The sequence below is a fragment of the Schistocerca serialis genome, chromosome 2 (genome assembly GCF_023864345.2).
Source record: "Schistocerca serialis cubense isolate TAMUIC-IGC-003099 chromosome 2, iqSchSeri2.2, whole genome shotgun sequence".
NCBI classification, from domain to species: Eukaryota; Metazoa; Arthropoda; class Insecta; order Orthoptera; family Acrididae; genus Schistocerca; species Schistocerca serialis.
In genome coordinates, this window is record NC_064639.1 from 996,181,008 (window position 1) to 996,204,245 (window position 23,238).

The window sequence follows — 23,238 nt, forward strand, 5'->3', positions numbered from 1 at the left end:
AACAAGTCACGAAGATAAGTAAACCTTTTTACCTCATTTGTGTGACTTTATTACTAATTTGTAGGAGTGTTGTAGAACCTTGGTTGTTCCATCCTGTTACCTGATCCTATGGCGTGGCAGTGAAATAATGGCAGGGAGAAATTGTTTAGCGGTGTACTGCATCAGAATCCGTTCACGAACTCACAAACTTGGTCTACCGTAACAACAGTGACAATTCATCCTCCACAAAACTTGCTAAGAGGGTTTGCAATACTGGTGACGAGAGTTTACAAAAGATACTCTGATATGTCTCATAACATTCTCACACCATAAACTGCCAATGAGTTATCATCATACACTTTTCCATAACGTAGTGCTATAAGCCACGTCATAATATTCTCATTGAATGCTGTGAATTATGTTCCCAAGTGACGTTATTTTTCAGAAAGGGAATATTCGTTGGTCCCCTTGCTCCAATGATTTAAACCACAACAGCCATTTTTATTGAGATACCAAAAGGCACAAGTGTTTCAGCCCGATGCTCTCATAGCGATCCGAGAGCATTATTATTTTGTGAAAGAGGTTGCGATAATACCTGTTCATATACTGCGAAAGGTAGTGCTAAATTTCCACTTCAGGCAACAAAACCATGTTAACTACAAGGGCTATTCGGAAAGTAAGGTCAGATGGGGTGCGAAATGGAAACCACAGTGAAAATCTGATTAATCTTTGCACAGATGCGTTGGGCAGTGCCTCTAGTATGCCCGTCGATCGCGTCACGACGCATCTTCCAGTTCTGAGCACAAAGTGAGCACGTAAATATGCATAGAACAATAGTGCCTCCCACCAAGTATGAGGGCCTGGCATAAGATTTCGCCTGATGTCATGCAGCCCCCGTAACATAGCTGTCATGTGTTTCCTTCTGCATGACAATTCTCGGCCACACTCTGTAGGAGCAATGAAGATGCTCCTGCTGCGTTTTTGATGGGAAGTGTTTGATCACCCACATTATAACCTGTAATTGACTCTCCCTGAGTTTCATCTCCGCTCATATGAACAGCTGGCTATGAAGATAAGTTTTTGACACAGATAATGAGCTGTAGACCAGTGTAGAGAATTGGCAGGAAGAACAGGCGGCTGCCTTCTATGACGAAGGTATAGGAAAGTTGGTGCAATGCTGCGGCAAATGTCTAAATCTGAGAGAAGTACCTGGAATGTGTAGGTAACTGTTGCAATTAAAAACATTTTTGATTTTTACAGTGGTTTCCGTTTTGCGACCGATCGGACCTAAAGGCCTCGTACATTACCAGCCGTTGTGTTCAGAAAATAATTTTCTTTTTATTGTACTGCTAATGGTAGTGGTTGTATTTCCAACTGGTACGGATTAAAATACTAAAAAAAATAATGCTTCAACAACTATTTACGTTTGAGTATCTTCAGTTTCACTAGCGGACCCTGTATTACTAATACCTTGCCCACATTGTTTTCTGTCCATACGTCAAGGAGTTTGACAGGTGACAACTAAACGGCACAGTTGACAATAACAGATTTTAGTTTATTAACTAAAAAACAGAACTCATTACAATTTCTGGGAATGAGTGTTCCCACTACGTAAATATAAAATGAATTGTCTGTCACACACAGCGCCGAGAAGATGTGCTCATAATGATGGAGTCCACGAAAGCCATAGGAGGTAATGAACAGGACGGTGCCGAGGATCGAGGACGGTTAGTGATAGCGTCCCTCGGTAGGGGAGGGGGGGGGGGTGCTAAAGGGCAACTGAGCAGGCCATCCTCAAACTCCGGTGCTCACCGCTAGCGCAATACGACTGCGCGTGTTGGGCAGCAGAAGCGACCGGCGTCGAGTTCGGTGCTTGCAATGGCCGCCGAGAGGACGAGCGGCGACCTAAATATACTGATGAGTACTAGTGCGGCACTATACGTGGGCACGTCATCTCACGGACAAAAATGCTGAAGTAGTACTGTTTACTGCGACATGCGCGCACCATGTCGGCGTAACTAACACCCCTGACGCTGTGACGTCAGCATGACACTTGGAGGAAAACAATCCGGCGAGTTGTGTTGATGTCTGGTATTTCCATGCTATTTCCCAGAGTAGAGCAGCTAGCTGCAGTACACATCTGTAAGTGTGTCGGCCGCTTTGCAGGGGCGCGGCCCGGTGTATTCAATAAAATGCATGAAGAATTTAAAAAAAAACTAGTTTAATACCTGAGTACCGGTACGTATTTATTCCTATTCTACTTGTCCATCTCCTCTTTCCCCTTCTTCCCACCCATCTCCTCCGCCCCATTTCTATCCCTGCTTCTCCTTCTACCCTTCTCACCTCTCTCTCTGTCCACCTTGTCCATGCTCCACTATCTATCCGTATCTTCAGGCCCCTCTCTATGTCCATCTGCTACATTCCTCTCTCTCTTCCCATCTACTCCTTCCCCCGCTCTATATCCATCTCCTAATGCTCCCTCTGTCTCCTCCTTACCCTCTCTATCTCCACCTCCCTGTCTCTCTGTCTCTCTCTTCTTACCCTCTCTCACTTCATCTCCTCCTCCCCACTCTTTCTGTCCATTTCCTCTCTGTTTCCTTCACCTGTCCATCTACTCTTCCCCCCTTTCATCTCCTCCTTTACCTTTCTCTGTCCATTTCCACACCCTCCACTCTCTGTGTCCATAACCTCTTCCACTTTATCTGTGTCCATTTCCTCCTGCCTCCTCTCTCTATCTGTCCGTCTCTTCTTCACCCCTTCTCTCTCCAAGTTATCACCCCAACCCCATTAGGAGGCCGCTGGTTCTTACCTCAACTATCTCTTCACAAATAGCAAGTCATTTGTACCAACTTTGTTTGAAATTGATCCAGGCATTTAGAAGATTATTACCCCCGGCTTTGAACGCATAAGAACATATTACCATATATTTCACACATATTTCACATCTATCTCTAGCGAATTTCGTCCTACAGTTTTGTTGTCGTCATATCTACTGAACTATGTGTTGTAGAACATTGGTATATCTGACTGTGTCGCGAATACAGTTAGTAGTAAAGATGTAATAAATTAAAATGTCATGCGTAGTGTGGTAGTTTACTGCTAGAACAGCGAGAATGCAGAGAGCGATAAACTTTTTTCCTTTAATCATTTTATTCGGGTTATCAGCGAGAAGAAGTTTGGTAATGGTTTTAAATTATGCGCAAAGTTCGTTGCAAGTCACTAATTGCTCTCATCCTCAAATACTGGATCAATAAAGTCTGGGTATATGCACGTTGTCGGCCTCAATCCTTTTTTCGCCCCCACCCATTTGGTAGGCAGATGGTTGTTACCCCCGTAGCGATTATTTCCAAACAGTAAATGATATGTGTGCCAAGTTTCGTTAAAATCGGTTCAGTGGTTTAGGAAGAGACGTGGCTCATGCATACATACATACATACATTTTTATAATATGTGTGGATTTCAGATGACATTAATAGATAGCTGCTGTCTGCATATCGCAGTACACTGTCCCGCTTCAAACAGCGTACTGACAATCATACGATACCTCTGCTTCGTTAACTGCTCTGTGTGCATGAAGGCCAGTACCTCTCATATGGAGTCAATTACCTTTCACCACACCATAATCGGAACGCAACATCTCTCATACCTAGTATCCTTGCGGTGCCGATCCATACAAGAAAAAAATTCGTGCTGTTCACCTCTGAAAAAAAAAAACTACTACGCACAGTTTAAGGCCCTGAAGCACTTCCATTTGTCAGCCTCAAACTTTTCGCCTTAAAAAGTAATATATGGCCATTTTTTCGCGGTCAAAAATTAAAGCAAATGCTCCAGTCTTCTAGCATTTACGCTTCTTCCTCTTTACGTTATATAGTCAGTGGCAACTCTCTTTCCTGTATCATTACTCGTTTTCTGTCACGTTTCCTTTTCTCTGTTCCATTCCATCACGTCCAGTGATGGTATCGCCCAGATTTTAAATCTACCTACTTTTATTTTTATTTATTTATTTATTTATTTTGTTTTTTCTGAACGATGTTTTTTTTTCTGCTGTACCTGCTATCGTCTCCAATAACAACTTAAGACATAGTTCTTTCTAAGTATTCGATTTCATATTACATGTAAGGATTCTGATAACAATTATGTCATAATGACTTTAATGTAACATATGTAGAATAATATATGTAGATAAGAGATTCCAGAATAATTAAAGCAACGAATAAAAAAAAAAATACAGCACTAAAAACTGCTCGGAACTGCCTCTCTAAGCTCGGCGACCCAGACATGTTTGTCTTGCATCAAACGAAAAGTAATAAGCGAAAGAAAAATACCTGCATTTTACATAGTTGCAAGCGCGTCGTGCACTTACCAGGCTCACTTTGAAGCGAACTGTGATGCAGCGGAGACATAGTGCGTCGTTCGCGGCGTTGTGACGAGGGCTGTGTTTATCTCCTGCCAGCACTCTTTCCTGCGGAACCAACGCACTACATGGCCGCGGAAAGTGTGGAGGAACAAACAAATGCTCCCTGCTCCATGTGATCGTGTTAAGCCCGCAAAGTAGCGGTGTAAATTATGTCACGGCGCTCGGAGGCCCTTTAGCGTTCGTCCTGGTGGGTCGTTATTTACATTATAAATCTCAGTACAGCGTCGCCGCTAAAGGTTCTCTCTCGAGGAAAAACAGTTACGGAGTAGCACTAGACGCAAGAGTAGCAATTTTTCACTGTTACCGGCGTCTTTTCCTTGCTTTTAATCATTATCTTTCTTGCAATACTTCTTTTCTTCTTTCACTCTCTCAATAGGTAAGACAACCATAATAAAAAAAGAAAAAATAAACATTTTGTCGAGAGGAGGAAAGTAGGTGTAGTTTTCTTGTACAGGGACAGTCATACCGAATATATGTACCGGTTCTGTGTGTGTGTGTGTGTGTGTGTGTGTGTGTGTGTGTGTAAGAAAGAAAGAAGGAAGATAATGGTTTATGGCACTGTCGACGTAAATTTCACCAGAGATGGTGCGTTTGTTCATGTATAGAGGGTAAATAGAAAGTGAGCACTTGTATTTATTTAATCAACCAGCTGGGCATTTGCACGAAAGGTTTTAGGGATGCCACAAAAATAAAAGGGTACGTTAGGGTCAACTGAGAGCGGTCTTGAAAGCTGCTTCTTCCGAAAAGGCATCAAGCATGTTGGCTGTCGCCTCGGGTGCATAGTTCATTGGAAGACGCTGATCGTTCGCTTACTAATTTTCGGCTATTATAGGCTGTCACAATAGTTTCATCTGATTTCAAAAGGCCGGCCTTGTGGCCGAGCGGTTCTAGGTGCTTCAGTCTGGAACCGCGTGACCGCTACGGTCGCAGGTTCGAATCCTGCCTCGGGCATGGATGAGGTGATGTCCTTAGGTTAGTTAGGCTTAAGTAGTTCTAAGTTCTAGGGCACTGATGACCTCAGGAGTTAAGTCCCATAGTGCTCAGAGCCATTTGAACCACTTTTTCTTTATTTCAAAAGACTATATCTGTTAGATGAATACAATTTGATAACAGTGGTAAATTTCATCTCTCTTATACTAAAGATCCACATTTTTATTTAAGCTTTTTTTTATTTAAGCTTTCGCAAGCTTTTTTATGTAATGTACCCTCCACCAGACGCACGACCAGTATCCAGACCACATTGAAACTCGTCCCATACTTTTGAGAGTCGGTCTGAAGTTACTGAATTCACTGTTACTGTTCTGCGACACCGCACTTCATCAATATTGTTGGAAGGGGAAGTTCACAGACGGAGTCTTTCATAAACCCCCATACCACGATAACGGCATCCATCGATTAAGACAACGCCAATCTGTAACTATTATAAAATCAAATTCCTCGCGGGGTTTGGTTATTTTTCAGATACTGTCTCTCAAAACTGATATCAACGTCTCGATGGAGCAGCAAGCCGGAGTGTGTGCGCCGCCCATGCTTGTTCTTAAAGCAATGGTGTTTGATGTCTATCGATCTTAACCATTTATAAACATAGCGACTGCACCACTCGATAACGCGATGAGTCCCTTGATCTGAAATGATAACCAAAAGTCCTTTGGGTGTTCGCGACAGACTTTTCAGTTAACGCGAACTTGCTGACTGTAGTTCTTATGCCCTGTTTGAGAATGGATCTTCAAACGTTGAAAATACAACGTCTTGAATCATCAATCCATCACGCAAGCCGATGTCACATCATGATTTTTGCAAGGGTATTGAGTTGTTAATTATTATTCCGTCGTCAAGGCGTCGCTACGTCGTGTATTCAACAACTACACGACGTAATTCCAGAGATAACATACTCTTGAGCGATGTCCAGAATGCGTCGTATATCGGTGTAAACTTATTGCTGTTTACAGTTAAATTGGCACTAAATCACTTTTCACTTTTATGTTATCCGAAGAATCAGTTAATTCCACAAATGCACTTTAAATGTCCTTTAAATGATGTATACGACACGAAGAATTAAAGCTGAATTAAAATTTATTGTTCTCCGTAATTATTTGTCCATACACAGAGCACACACATCGATTTTTCATTCAGGGAATTGCGTCTGTTAGCATCAGCAATTCTGACTTTGGCGATAGCTTCTGACAACACGGCGCAGTTGTAAGTTCTTCATGATTGCGTTTATCTGTTGCCAACTCAAATCAAATAATTGAGTTTATGTCGGTGATCAGTCTCTTTCTGTGTCCTATGACGTTCGTGACTATTAAGTATCACGAATGCTAAGTCCCATCACAAATAAGCAATCACACGAGTTATTTTTCTGTCACATACGTCAACTATCCCGTTATCTGTCTAAACGGTAAAGATGATTTTACTTCAGTCCGACGTCTGACAAATACTTCCAACCGTAAAACTTTTGAACTTCAGATCGGTTTTAAAACAACCTAGTAGCGCTTAACATGCGTACTACTATTGCAAGAGTACAAGAGAGAAGTGAAGTTAACATCTCCACTGCCGAGTTATATTGTAGTCACAACGAACTTACAGCTCGATGCGGCTACAACTGTCTTCTGGGATAAATATTATCTTTGGTCAGTTTATGGTCTGGGCTTTAAGCTTCGAAAATAATAAGTTTTTGAATTCTCTCTTCAAAGTTTCTGTTTCGTGTCACATGGTATTATTTCATTCAATCCTTTCTTTATGATAAGTATTAGTACTTACATAACGTTATTGTTAATCAGACTGTCAAGAGTGTAAATGTTTGTCGTCAGTAGCTGTCATCACTGACAGGGTGACTGATTTTTCTATTTCTTTTTGCAACAAAAGAGTGTTCATTACAGGTTCTATAATTGGGGTGTTACACTTGATAAAAATAACGCTTCATATTTGTTACTGAATTTTGTCTGTTGAAACTGAGAATGAAAAACGTATTCTGTTGCTGTGTTTATGCCGTCTCGATTCTACGCTCTTTTGTAATCAACGAGCGAAGGAACTAGCTATACCACGGAACTCCCTACGGGCAACCACAAGAAAATTCAACAGTTATGCAGAGACAGACTCGCATAGACTGCAGGAAACTAATCTTCGGACTGAAAAGCACTACAACAACAACCACCACTACTACTACTGCTACGGTAGCGATATAGACACTGGTGAAGTCGAATTTCAGGGCGTGATGGTACGGTCGTCTACTACAACCACATTATCCCATCAGTCATTAAAATCCTTCTGGGTGTACTGATGCATCGTCTTATAAAATATTTAAAGTGCTAAAGCTGCTAAGATACGCGGCGTTTCGGTAGAGTTGTAACAGCCACCTTCAGGAATACCCAATACACCCGGAATTATTTTAATGAGCTTTCCGCCGGCCTCGAAAATCAACATATTTATATCCTAGCACTGTTCAGCGGTCAGTTTTACAAGCAGATCGACGTCGCACTGTAATAGTAGGTCTGCGTCTTGGCTCCTCTTGAAGACACCATTCCGCTTCGGTATTCGCTCGTCAACACGCCCACACGACGAGCTCTCTAGAAGATTGCCGCATTACCCGAGGCACCGCCAGCAGCAGGATTTCCTTTGTGTAAATTTTCGCCACGAGCGAACAACGTTCTTCATCCTCCACCCACACTCCCAGAGGTACTAAGCGTCAAAGCCTCAGTTAACGTCTTCGTTCTCCAAGAACCTCGCGGCTGCTCGCATTCTAAAAGAGGAACTGCTCAGGTAATGTGTACTAATGAGAGAAAATAGCTTCATTAAGCACAAGGGTTTTCGCAGCACGCGGAAGCTTGAGCTGAAGTTTGTGACCTAACTAATAAGTCCTATCGTGTAACACTTCGTCAGCCGTTCCTTAACCGTTGCTTCTTACCTGTAGAAACCGCGGTTATTGAGTGTAAAGGCTGAACAATTTTCGGTATCGAATAATTGTCTGTGTTAACTTCTAGTAAGAGAGACAAACCCAAGCACACTTCAGTATAAGTTCTATACACACACATATCTAGCTCTGATAGCCATCGGAGACTGTGTGGCCGAGGGTACATCTAGTACCAATACTTCTGCCCCTTTTCATGGTGCCCTAGAAGAGTGATTGCCGGAAAATCTTCATAGCAGCTCTCATTTTTGTCTTTTTCTAGTCGTGGATGTTTCGCGAGACGTAATCTGGAAGAAATTACTTTGATCTCCGACTCTCCTTAGAATGCACGCACTCGAAATTTTTACAGTAAACCTCTACGTTATATGTAACTTTATGGTGGAAGTGGTGGGAAAAGGGGGAAAAGGGAAGGGAAAGGATTACTGCTGTCAGTTTCATCGGAACGCCGGCCGAAGTGGCCGTGCGGTTAAAGGCGCTGCAGTCTGGAACCGCAAGACCGCTACGGTCGCAGGTTCGAATCCTGCCTCGGGCATGGATGTTTGTGATGTCCTTAGGTTAGTTAGGTTTAACTAGTTCTAAGTTCTAGGGGACTAATGCCCTCAGCAGTTGAGTCCCTTAGTGCTCAGAGCCATTTTTTGCATCGGAACATTACACGGAATCAGCTGCGACGGGTGAAAATGTATGACCGAGAGAGTTTCGAACCCAGGATATCCTGCTTACCAGGCAGATGCGTTAACTACTGTGCCATCCCTGGACACCGTGTTATCGCACCTGCACCGACTATCTCTGCACGTGTCACGGGCGAGAAGCGAACATGGAAGAAATGGGCAGGGGCTGAAGACAGGTGGGGCTCTGTGAGAATGTGGGTCGGCTGTGAATCGTGCAGAGATAGTTCGCGCAGTTGCGATAACAATGTCTCCCGGATGGCGCAGTGGTTAACGCACCTGCCTAATCAGTTGGATGTCCCAGGTTCGAATTCCGGTTCGGCACAGTTTTTCACTTTTCGCTGTTGATTCCGCGTGATGTCCCGATGCAACTGACGCAAGTAATCCCATCCCTTTCTGTTCCTTTCTCGCCCCTCCCCATATACCTTCAATTTACATATGATGTATCACACTTCTATGTGATGTGCAACGACTCTCCTGTAGCGTCTGCCATTGAAGTTAAACAGTGACTGACAAGTGTATAATTTCTATGTGTAGTGTTGTCAGTGACCTCTGTAGTGTTGCTGGCAAAGGGATGAAATTGGTAAATGTGAATGGCACCTTGGTGCTATCATCGTTGACAGCGTGTTGTAAGGCTGTTAAATTGTGTTGAAATCACTTCTTGTACATCTACATCTACATGGCTGCTCTGTAGATCACACTTCGGTGCGTGGCAGGTTGTTCATTGAACTACCTTCACACCATAGCTTTCTATTATCGCTTGGAGCTCTAGTACTTTACCAACACAGCTACGACAATTTATAACTCTTATACCGATGGTTCCTAGATTTGTGTTCTTTCTGTGATCGACCTACAGCCTTTGAGACTGAAGCCCCTTTTGTATTTCCCTAACCTAAAATACTGCGCAGTGCTCACTACGCATGTAACCGTCTCCTGCGTGTAATGGACCTCTGACTTGCAAAGGAACTCCGAAACATCATCACCCTATAGCGCAAGTCGAGGAATCTACAGCCTGCACGATCGCAGAACCGTCTGAGCCTCTGATTCTGATCCTTCATTTGGCTCTCTACCTCAGGTCCGCAATCGCGTATGCGGCAAATAGTGAGCTCTATTTTCGTCTCGCAAGCACGACTGGCAGCCTTTACCACTTAGCCGCACGAAACCACTTCAGATAGCTTTCCGATCCAAAGCGACACACATCACTGAGCCACCGCCTGCATCTGGCAAAGCGACACACATTGGATCCACCATTGGCACTTGGTTGCACACTGTGCTCTTCATGGCATCTGGAAGGATCCATTCCACGTCTGAAATAACTCCACTCGGTATAATACACATGGAATGTCCACTGGCTTTCTTCCGCTCCTTGGCACCCATGTCCCACAACGCGCCTATCACTGGAGCTTCCAACTAACAACAAACGCACCATCTGTGACTTCCTGGATCTTGCAGCATGAGCGGTTTCCTCTGAAACAGGACAAGTGACTGCGTCTGGCTGAGGAACATTATCAGCCATAGATAGCAGACTAATAGCAAAGGCCTTACCTTCGGGCCCCCCCCGGGAAATCTTGCACAGCCTGCCACGCACTGAAGTGACCTCCCATTCAACACGGATGAGGGTTCAACCTCAACTGGAACAGCTACTAGGTTGGCCGCCGTTGCTGACGGATCAGCAGACTCGTTGGTCCTGCTGGACGAGCGTTTGATCTCCACGGCTGGTCCACAACAGTGATCTCATCAGTTGCACCCTCAAGCTGTGTAACCGAAACCAACACAGCCTGGGCTGAGAGCGAAGTGTCACCAGTCCAGCTCTTATCCGCACACAGCAAACACAGTCCCTATCCAGACTAAAGACGGTGGAAAACTGCACTACACAGACAAACGGACGTCTATCGACACGCGCTGCGGAACTCTCCTGAGACAGTAAGGAAAACGCGAGAAGTGTGTTTAGTAAATATTAAATTAACACGCAGAAATTCAAAAGTTAAACTACCAAATCTTGTATATGAAACCATATAATTCGTTCCTGGTTAGGAACTCGTGTAAATATCACAAAATGTGTTACTTCGCTGTTGCTGCTGTTTTTCGGCCGGCGGCTGCTGCCTGCGTACCTAGGTGTTGCATTAATGAATGACCAGAAATTTATTGAACCTCTCTCGCTACTAATTGTATTATTGGTGGACTGCATAAGTTTCCTCCGTTCAGGAATTTTTGGCACCTGTAGATGTGCTGCACTGACTGGAGCCCCTTACCACACATCCACATTATATCTTGCAGGGTGGAATAGGACTTACCATCTAGAACAGTTATCTGCTGTATACCTTGCTTGACTTATGCTGAAATATCTATAGTTCTATAACACATAGGAGTGATAATTGTGTCGCAGAGGGAGACAAGCCTGTGTGCCTGGGGTGATTTGATACCCCTTCTAATTTGAAAGTATTCCAGCCAGTGATAGAGGAGACAAGGAATCGACATAGTCGAATGCATGTTGACAGCATATTACACTTTGGACAAGTATCTTCATTGCGGTAGACAATTTACATAATAGCTTACTTAACAACAGACACTGATGAAAAAATCGCAACACCAAGAATAATTAATGTAGAGTAATAACATTTCGGGAATACATTTTTGTAGGTAACATATTAAAATTATTAACATTGGAAGATCACAGGTTAATGTAAGCGCGAGGTAAGCCGTTGAAAATGTGAAATGTTGATACATACATAAGCGGTGTAACCGCCAGAATTTTGAATGCAAACATCCTGATGTGCATGCATTGAGCTTTACCGTGGCGGATGTCAGTTTCTGTGATGGAGTTCCATGCCTTTTGCACTTTCTCGGTCAATACAGAGATGGTTAATACTGGCTTTGGATGACGCTGGGGTTGTCGTCCAGTGATGTTCCAAAGGTGCTTGACTGGAGAAAGATCCGGTCATTGAACAGGCTAAGGCAACATGTTGACGCTCTGTAGAGCATGTTGGGCTCCAGCAGTGGTACGTGGGTGAGCATTATCCTGTTGGAATGTTGTTAATGAATGGTAGCACAGCATGTCAGGTCACCAGACTGACGTACAAATTTGCAGTCAAGGTGGGTGGGAGAATCCTGAGAGTGCTCGTACTGTCGTAGGAAATCGCACCCCAGATCGTAACTCCAGTTGTAGGTCCGTTGTGTCTAGCACGCAAAGTGGTTAGTTGCAGACTGTCAGCTGGCTTCTTTCCAACCTCTGAATACCCATCACTGGCACCAAGGGACAACCACCTTTCTTCAGAAAACACAATGGACCTCCAGCCTACCATCCAATGAGCTGCCACTTGACACTACTGAATTCGTGAATGGTGGTGATTTGGGGTCAGTGGAATGCATGCTGCAGGGCTACTGCCTCGAAGCTGTTCTTGAAGTAACCGGTTTGTGATAGTTAGTTGTGCTGCCAACTGCTGCTCGTACTGCCTACCGCAGATGGAGTACGATGCGCCAAAGCCATACGCCGAACACGACGGTCTTCCATCTCGGTAATGTCACGTGGCCTTATGGAGCACGATCATCTTGCGACCGTACATTCTCGTGACCGTAGCTACCAGCAGTCATGTACAGCAGCTACATACCTGTAGTCTACCTATCAAGTATTTCTCCAGTCGCAGAAGAAGCATCCAGCTTCTCGCGGCTCTATTCCACGTCGTTGTTAAACTCAACGGTGTGTTGACATGGCGTTTTTCTCGAATTAAAGACATCCTTGAACATCATCAAATCACCACGTCTAATCTGACAGCTAAGTAACGCCGCGGTTGTTACAGAGTGTATTTAAATCGAACCGGATTTGCATCCCCATAGTGGCGTTACTGTAGTCACTCTTACGCGACTGGCATGAAATTTGCATAGAAATCATCTTCCAGATGAAGAAACACGCCTACCAACTTTCGTTTATGTCGCACAACTCCCTCTTGGTGTTCAAATATTTTTTCCGTCATTGTAAGCACTGCATACTCCTTATCGCACTATCCACATCCTTGGTGAACTCTAACATGTCTCCTCAGTCCTCAGCACTTCAGTATCCACTTCCTTTCACACTGATTCTAACGGACGAGTCTCTTCATTCTGCTCCTCATCACTATAGCGCAGCTCGAGGCGAAATAATATTGATCGCGCTCAACCAGTAATACCAAATTACGGCAAATAACCCGAGACCAAGGTTACGCTAAGTCACAAAAATAAGTAATTAATAAAACAAGAGGAAAAAAGTATTTTTTCCTCTCTCATTGTATTTCCCAAAGTTCTCACCATGAAGTCAGCCAAGGTGATACAAGAATTTTTTAGGATACAGTTGATCTAACATATCTACTGAAACCGATAAACTAGCAATTTGCGCTAAAAATATTTATTACTTTCAATAACTTGTCTGTCCTTTCAGATTTCACCAATGTGTTAGTGAGCAATGGTGTTACCATCAACGAGGGATATCGTCCTGCGGTCATCCCAATGGACTCACTTTAGGAAACTCCAGGGCCGAACTTGTCCATTCAGATTTAGATTTTCTATTGTTTGCTAAAACAGATTAAGGCAAATGGAGGGATGGTTCCTTTCAGAAGTACACTGTAGCTTCCCGGAGTCTTGGTTCCCTAATGGCTTCATTGATCTTTTGCTTTGTCTTCAATGACCTCGTCGCCCACGAGATGTTAAAGCTTAATATTATCTCTTACTTCATTGTCCTCTGGCCATAAGCATCATCATCGTACAGTAACAGCTTAAGGTGCAACGTGGTATGTTACTTATATTCTCAATGCTGGAAAATTAATGGAAGTAATGAAACTCATGCTCTTGAATAATCGTTTCAGTGACGCGATGTAGCTGTCACAGATCCAAATGGGATTCAAGAAAATCATGAGTAAGTTAATGTTAGGGAATTACATTTTGTACTGACAATTGTTGCTATACTGGGTCCTAGAGCAGCTGGCCGTCGATGCATAAAGAGAATCTATTGCTGGTATGGACAGAAAATAATGGGGTATGGTTGTTAAACTACTTTTGACCAGACGAGTCACACGCGCTAATTAATGAAAGTTTAAACACACACACCCACGAACCATGTTACGAAGCAAGATACGTTAACATGAGTGAAATCAAAATCACTACCGTGAACATAATTTTTCATTCTCAGACGGTGAAGGTGTTCACTTTAGTTCTGTTATCATTGTCGTTGAAGTGTGCACTGTTTAAACGTATGGTGTGAAAAATGACTGCAAACCTTCAAAATATTGGGGAACACCATCAAATAATCAATTTGAGTTTCGTAGATTTTATTACTGACTAAATGCACTGAATCACACACGATCGCGGGGAAGAAAGCAGCTAAAACAATCTCCCATTTTCGGCATGACTAGTGCCGTCAGAAGCTGTTTTGACCAAATGTTCCCAAGTTTAGACTCTCGATTAGATTCTACACTCCTGGAAATTGAAATAAGAACACCGTGAATTCATTGTCCCAGGAAGGGGAAACTTTATTGACACATTCCTGGGGTCAGATACATCACATGATCACACTGACAGAACCACAGGCACATAGACACAGGCAACAGAGCATGCACAATGTCGGCACTAGTACAGTGTATATCCACCTTTCGCAGCAATGCAGGCTGCTATTCTCCCATGGAGACGATCGTAGAGATGCTGGATGTAGTCCTGTGGAACGGCTTGCCATGCCATTTCCACCTGGCGCCTCAGTTGGACCAGCGTTCGTGCTGGACGTGCAGACCGCGTGAGACGACGCTTCATCCAGTCCCAAACATGCTCAATGGGGGACAGATCCGGAGATCTTGCTGGCCAGGGTAGTTGACTTACACCTTCTAGAGCACGTTGGGTGGCACGGGATACATGCGGACGTGCATTGTCCTGTTGGAACAGCAAGTTCCCTTGCCGGTCTAGGAATGGTAGAACGATGGGTTCGATGACGGTTTGGATGTACCGTGCACTATTCAGTGTCCCCTCGACGATCACCAGTGGTGTACGGCCAGTGTAGGAGATCGCTCCCCACACCATGATGCCGGGTGTTGGCCCTGTGTGCCTCGGTTGTATGCAGTCCTGATTGTGGCGCTCACCTGCACGGCGCCAAACACGCATACGACCATCATTGGCACCAAGGCAGAAGCGACTCTCATCGCTGAAGACAACACGTCTCCATTCGTCCCTCCATTCACGCCTGTCGCGACACCACTGGAGGCGGGCTGCACAATGTTGGGGCGTGAGCGGAAGACGGCCTAACGGTGTGCGGGACCGTAGCCCAGCTTCATGGAGACGGTTGCGAATGGTCCTCGCCGATACCCCAGGAGCAACAGTGTCCCTAATTTGCTGGGAAGTGGCGGTGCGGTCCCCTACGGCACTGCGTAGGATCCTACGGTCTTGGCGTGCATCCGTGCGTCGCTGCGGTCCGGTCCCAGGTCGACGGGCACGTGCACCTTCCGCCGACCACTGGCGACAACATCGCTGTACTGTGGAGACCTCACGCCCCACTTGTTGAGCAATTCGGCGGTACGTCCACCCGGCCTCCCGCATGCCCACTATACGCCCTCGCTCAAAGTCCGTCAACTGCACATACGGTTCACGTCCACACTGTCACGGCATGCTACCAGTGTTAAAGACTGCGATGGAGCTCCGTATGCCACGGCAAACTGGCTGACACTGACGGCGGCGGTGCACAAATGCTGCGCAGCTAGCGCCATTCGACGGCCAACACCGCGGTTCCTGGTGTGTCCGCTGTGCCGTGCGTGTGATCATTGCTTGTACAGCCCTCTTGCAATGTCCGGAGCAAGTATGGTGGGTCTGACACACCGGTGTCAATGTGTTCTTTTTTCCATTTCCAGGAGTGTATTTCAGTCGCTCAGCCCTTGTTGACAACAACCTTAGTTGAGTAGAGAACGCTCCCAAGTTCTTATACAACTCAGAGAAACAAACAGAGTTAAATGACCCACGAATTCGTCCGTTCTCTCAGTACGGGACTCGTTGCATGTTGTCTGTTGCAACTCTAATTTTTCTCGAATAATTAATAGCGTCATAATATAGCACCAAGTTTCTTATACCTCCAGTTTTCTCCCTCAGCAGATTTTCGGTGACAAATGTCTTTTCTCCATGGAAAACGGTATCTATTTATTTCACCAGTTCTTATGAGCATCTTCCACAATCAGCCAGAAGAGCCACGTCAACTACAACCATGTCACTTTCTCCATGAGTTTTATTCCTCATATTAAATTTATTTCAGTTTCTTAATTACTTCTTCTGCACATAACCCCGGACAAAAATTTCAGTGTGTTAGGAAGTTTCCAGACAGCGGATTTCCGCTGACAAGTTTATTCCGAAGACATCCTATAGGCTGTGCCTAAGTAATTTCTGCGGTATATCCTTTCTTTTAGGGAAGTATTTTGGAGAGGAATTGGCAGAACAGAAGCTGGTTCTTGGGTCGTGTCTGGAGAGCTCAGTCAGGACTGCCTGAAAAACGGAATGTTTGTGGTTCAAGTCCCAGTTGGACGCAGAGTTTTAATATGGCACGAAGTTTCCAAACAACTTACACTTCGTAGGAGACGAGAAGATTTATTCTGGCTAGTTAACCACCACATACACGAAAATTTCTATTAGTGCCTCTTAGTTTCTCTAGAGATCACCGTTTGCCTCTCTCTTTTTCCTAGTACAGGGCCCCCTGTCTCCATGACCTGGCAAATGTATTTTAACTTTGTGGCCAGATGGCTTTCCCGTCGCCACAGTCGTAGTGGGAAGTTGTGTACGCCACGCTTCTGCGAATTGTATACAGTATGTTCTGTGCGTTATCGTATGTAAACAGTTTAGTGTAGCGTATGTCCTGAGGCGGAGGTTAATACCCAGACAAATGAGTGTGAAAAATCAACTAAAAACCTGGCTCAGGCTGAGATGTGTATCTGACTACTCACAGAGGTTGGGTGGTATAGCGGACCCGTAGAGTCAGGCTAGTCAGTGACCAAACCTGCCAGGTTGGCCAGAGTAGCGGGCCAACACGCCACCAGGCCAATACACTTAGCGTACTGGGTCACAAAATTCAGAATGTACAGTTTACCAGACCACCACACTCAGTCTGGACAGTGTAGTGGACAACCAGACATGCTGGACAGTGATTGGGCGCCCGCTCTCAGGCTAGACAGTGTACCAGACCAACATACTCAGGATGGATAATGTACCAGGCCACCACATTCAGGCTGGTTGGGCAGTACCAGACCACCAAACTAAGGCTAGCCAGTGTATCTAAATATTTCATCTGCTGGACAGTATTCCAGACTGTTGTTGTTGTTGTGGTCTTCAGTCCTGAGACTGGTTTGATGCAGCTCTCCATGCTACTCTATCTTGCGCAAGCTTCTTCATCTCTCAGTACCTACTGCAACGTACATCCTTCTGAATCTGCTTAGTGTATTCATCTCTTGGTCTCCCTCTACCATTTTTATCTTCCACGCTGCCCTCCAATACTAAATTGGTGATCTCTTGATGCCTCAGAATATGTCCTACCAACCGATCCATTCTTCTAGTCAATTTGTGCCACAAATTTCTCTTCTCTCCAATTCTGTTCAATACCTCCTCATTAGTTATGTGATCTACCCATCTAATCTTCAGCATTCTTCTGTAGCACCAAATTTCGAAAGCTTCTATTCTCTTCTTGTCTAAACTATTTATCGTCCACGTTTCACTTCCACACATGACTACACTCCACACAAATACTTTCAGGAACGACTATACTATACGACTATACAGGAACGACTATATCTATACTCGATGTTAACACAATTTTCTTCTTCAGAAACACTTTCCTTGTCATTGCCAGTCTACATTTTATATCCTCTCTACTTCGACCATCATGAGTTATTTTGCTTCCCAAATAGCAAAACTCCTTTACTACTTTAAGTGTCTCATTCCCTAATCTAATTGCCTCAGCATCACCTGATTAAATTCGACTACATTCCATGATCCTAGTTTTGCTTTTGTTGATGTCCATCTTATATATATATATATATATATATATATATATATATATATATATATATATATATATATATATTCCAGAGTATCACTGTAAAGGACTCGTTCGGCGCTTGTATCGATAGTGTTTTTAATATCTTGTTCGATACGGACCTAAACAGTTGTTTAAGTTGATCCGAAATTTGGTAGAACAGCTTAGGGTGCTAGCGCGGCAAGTGTGAAGTGTGCCCTGCTGAGGTCAGCTGCAGATGGCGCGGCGTGCGATGTCCACAGAGCGCACAAGAAGCGCGCCGCCCCCGGCCCCAGCAGAACGGCTGGCGCGTTTCTTGCTCGCCCGCATCGCTAACAAAGGGCCGCCCCCCGCCCCCGCCGCCACCCCCGCGGCACAGTGGCGCAACGCGGCTCCGCCCGCATTTGCATTCTGAACGAGCGGCGCACGTAGCACGCCGCGCGACGCCGCATATCGCGGGCATCGCCATCCGCGGCCATCGCGTCGCGAAATGCTATTAGGCGACGCCGCGCCGGCCCGCCGTTGAAATATGACCCCACGGATCGCTGCAGGCAGGACAGCTCCTAACTGAGGGAACCGTTCTACTTGCAGCGGTAAACACAGTTCCCGGCAACATCCGTCTCGAGTCCCCAACGTGGGGGCACTGTCGTACGTCTTCCTTCGTAACTGCAAACTTGGAATGTGACGGGCTTTTGTATTGACCACTGTTTTTGGAATAATTTTTATATTTCGGCGCACTACTGTCAAGACTGGAACTGATCTTACACTTCTAATCGGTGACGGAATGAAATAACCAGGATAATTTGATGTCTTCATACGATATTTTAAATGACTTATATTTCTTAATTGATAGTACGCTTATTACAATATCCACTACTGTAGTATCGACTTCTTGATCATTTTCGAGAGGTTACAGCTACAATTAGAATATACACTTGTACCGTCCCCTTAGAAAAATTTGCCGGTCCGAATGGCCACGTGGTTCTAGGCGCTACAGTCCGGAGCCGAGAGACCGCTACCGTCGCAGTTTCGAATCCTGCCTCGGGCATGGATGTGTGTGATGTCCTTAGGTTAGTTAGGTTTAATTAGTTCTACGTTCTAGGCGACTGATGACCTCAGAAGTTAAGTCCCATAGCGCTCAGAGCCATTTGAACCATTTTTAATTCATGACATCCATCTTTACAAATTTCCTTTTTCTGGCGGACACACGTCCAGATCGTCCGCTTATAGCAACCTCTCAAATCTCTGGCATCCCTCTCTCCACATCCACCACTGCTGGCGGCTCACCTCCAACTGCCCAACGCTACGCGCTGTTCACATCCAACAGCGCAACACTACAATAGCGAATATCCCAACAATGGCAACCAGCCACAGACTGCACACAGCAGCCAGTGATTTTCATACAGAGCTAAAAACGTAAACAGCCTACTTACACACTGATCAGCCAGAACATTATGACCACGTACCTAGTAGCCGTTATGTACAGCTTTGGCAGGGATAACAGCGGCGACGTGTCACAGAATGGAAACATTGAGTCCTTGGTCAGTCGCTGGAGGGAGTCGACACCACATCTGCCCACATAACTCGCGTAATAGCCGTAAATTCCGGGGAGGAGGGCTATGAGCTCTGATGCCACGTTCAGTGACATCCCAGACGTGTTCGATCGGTTTCAGACCTGGCGTGTTCGGTGGCCAGCAGATTAGTTGGAACTCGCCACTGTGTTCTTCGAACCACTCCATTTCACCCTTAGCCTTGTCACAAGGCGTATTATCTTGCTGAAAAATGCCATGGTCATCTGGAATCATGTTCGTCAGAGGGTGTGTACGTGGTCTGCAACCAGTGTACGATACTACTTGGAGTCATGGCAGGAGCCCCACTGGACCAATGCGTGCCCACGTGAATGTTCTCCAGAGCATAATAGAGCAGCAGCCTGCTCGTCACTGCCACGCAAGGAGCTGTCCATCTGGAAGCCGACGGATTCGCACGCTCCCATCGGAATGATGAATAAGGTATCGGGATTTATCAGACCATGCAACGCTCTGTCAGTGCGCGGAAGTCCAGTGCCGATGGTCACGTGTCCATTTTAGTCACAGATACTGATGTCGAGCTGTTGACATTGGCACTTGCATAAGTCGTCGGCAGTGTGTGTGTTCGGACACATTTGCACTCTGCCTAGCATTCAAATCTGATGTTCGCTCTCGCGGTTCTAGGCTCGCAATTCGGAGCCGAGAGACCGCTACGGTCGCAGGTTCGGATCCTGCCTCGGGCATGGATGTGTGTGATGTCCTTAGGTTAGTTAGGTTTAAGTAGTTCTAAGTTCTAGGGGACTGATGACCACATCAGTTGAGTCCCATAGTGCTCAGAGCCATTTGAACCATTTTTTGATGTTCGCTCCGCCACTTGTCGCCACCTGTCCAGCTTTACCAGTCTGTCATCTTACGACGCCAGAGACCTGTAAAGAGGGGTGGCCACCCGACCCCTCAACGTCTGTACGTCGTTTCACCTTGGTTCCGCCACGTGTTGAAGGCACTCACCACAGCACTCTTCAAACACGAGACAAGTTGTGTAGTTTCGGAAATGCCATTGCCACGCCTCCGGGCCATCACAATCTGCTCTCGGTCAAACGCAGACAGATAGCTCGCCTTCCCCATTCTACACACGGACAGCACGTTCACTGATACTACATGCATTGTGCTTGTGTCTGACGAGCAGTCATTCCTCGCTAAGTGACGCTGCTATTGCTTGGACGGGTTTACATTGGTAGTAGGTCAGTGGTCATAATGTTCTGGTTTTGAAACTTCCTGGCAGATTGAAACTGTGTGCCGGACCGAGACTCGAACTCGGGACCCGAGTCCGAGTCTCGGTCCGGCACACAATTTTAATCTGCCAGGAAGTTTCAAAACCAGCATACACTTCGCTGCAGAGTGAAAATTTCATTCTGGAAACATCCCCCAGGCTGTGGCTAAGCCATGTCTCCGCAATATCCTTTCTTCCTTTAGTGTTAGTCGTGCAATGTTCGCAGGAGAACTTCTGTGAAGTTTGGAAGGTAGGAGACGAGGTACTGGCGGAAGTAAAATTGTTAGGATGGGTCGTGAGTCGTGCTTGGGTAGCTCAGTTACTAGAGCACTTGCCCGCGAAAGGCAAAGGTCCCGGGTTCGAGTCTCGGTCAGGTACACAGTTTTAATCTGCCAGGAAGTTTCAAAACCACCGCACACTTCGCTGCAGAGTGAAAATTTCATTCTGCATAATGTTCTGGCTCGTCAGTCTACTTGTTTCACAGCACAGCCATTAAAAATCTAATGGAAATAAAATAATATTTACTTCCATGCTAAAAACATAACAGTAATTGTTGTTGTGGTCATCAGTCCTGAGACTGGTTTGATGCAGCTCTCCATGCTACTCTATCCTGTGCAAGCTTCTTCATCTCCCAGTACCTACTGCAACCTACATCCTTCTGAATCTGCTTAGTGTATTGATCTCTTGGTCTACCTCTACGATTTTTACCCTCCATGCTGCCCTCCAATGCTAAATTTGTGATCCCTTGATGCCTCAAAACATGCCCTGCCAACCGATCCCTTCTTCTGGTCAAGTTGTGCCACAAACTTCTCTTCTCCCCAATCCTATTCAATACCTCCTCATTAGTTACGTGATCTACCCACCTTATCTTCAGCATTCTTCTGTAGCACCACATTTCTAAAGCTTCTATTCTCTTCTTGTCCAAACTAGTTATCGTCCATGTTTACTTCCATACATGGCTACACTCCATACAAATACTTTCAGAAACGACTTCCTGACACTTAAATCTATACTCGATGTTAACAAATTTCTCTTCTTCAGAAACGATTTCCTTGCCATTGCCAGTCTACATTTTATATCCTCTCTACTTCGGCCATCATCAGTTATTTTACTCCCTAAATAGCAAAACTCCTTTACTACTTTAAGTGTCTCATTTCCTAATCTAATTCCCTCAGCATCACCCGATTTAATTTGACTACATTCCATTATCCTCGTTTTGCTTTTGTTGATGTTCATCTTATATCCTCTTTTCAAGACACTGCCCATTCCGTTCAACTTCTCTTCCAAGTCCTTTGCTGTCTCTGATAGAATTACAATGTCATCGGCGAACCTCAAAGTTTTTACTTCTTCTCCATGAATTTTAATACCTACTCCGAATTTTTCTTTTGTTTCCTTCACTGCTTGCTCAATATACAGATTGAATAACATCGGGGAGAGGCTACAACCCTGTCTCACTCCTTTCCCAACCACTGCTTCCCTTTCATGCCCCTCGACTCTTATAACTGCCATCTGATTTCTGTACAAATTGTAAATAGCCTTTCGCTCCCTGTATTTTATACCTGCCACCTTCAGAATTTGAAAGAGAGTATTCCAGTTAACATTGTCAAAAGCTTCCTCTAAGTCTACAAATGCTAGAAACGTAGGTTTGCCTTTTCTTAATCTTTCTTCTAAGATAAGTCGTAAGGTTAGTATTGCCTCACGTGTTCCAACATTTCTACGGAATCCAAACTGATCTTCCCCGAGGTCCACTTCTACCAGTTTTTCCATTCGTCTGTAAAGAATTCGCGTTAGTATTTTGCAGCTGTGACTTATTAAACTGATAGTTCGGTATATTTCACATCTGTCAACACCTGCTTTCTTTGGGATTGGAATTATTATATTCTTCTTGACGTCTGAGGGTATTTCGCCTGTCTCATACATCTTGCTCACCAGATGGTAGAGTTTTGTCAGGACTGGCTCTCCCAAGGCCATCAGTACTTCTAATGGAATGTTGTCTACTCCCGGGGCCTTGTTTCGCCTCAGGTCTTTCAGTGCTCTGTCAAACTCTTCACGCAGTATCTTATCTCCATTTCGTCTTCATCTACATCCTCTTCCATTTCCATAATATTGTCCTCAAGTACATCGCCCTTGTATAAACCCTCTATATACTCCTTCCACCTTTCTGCTTTCCCTTCTTTGCTTAGAACTGGGTTTCCATCTGAGCTCTTGATGTTCATACAAGTGGTTCTCTTATCTCCAAAGGTCTCTTTAATTTTCCTGTAGGCAGTATCTATCTTACCCCTAGTGAGATAAGCCTCTACATCCTTACATTTGTCCTCTAGCCATCCCTGCTTAGCCATTTTGCTCTTCCTGTGGATCTCATTTTTGAGACGTTTGTATTCCTTTTTGCCTGCTTCATTTACTGCATTTTTATATTTTCTTCTTTCATCAATTAAATTCAATATTTCTTCTGTTACCCAAGGATTTCTACTAGCCC

General features: G+C 44.9%; 1 protein-coding gene across 1 annotated transcript in view; it reads left to right on the forward strand.

Annotated features, from left to right (window-relative positions):
• The window catches only part of LOC126456579 (sterile alpha motif domain-containing protein 1-like), a 111,074-nt gene extending 92,693 nt beyond the window's left edge, over window positions 1-18,381 (forward strand). The window contains exon 4 of the mRNA XM_050092326.1: window positions 18,230-18,381. Coding sequence (XP_049948283.1) covers window positions 18,230-18,381 — 152 coding nt within the window. The remainder of the gene's footprint in view (window positions 1-18,229) is intronic.
• Window positions 18,382-23,238: the final 4,857 nt, after the last annotated feature.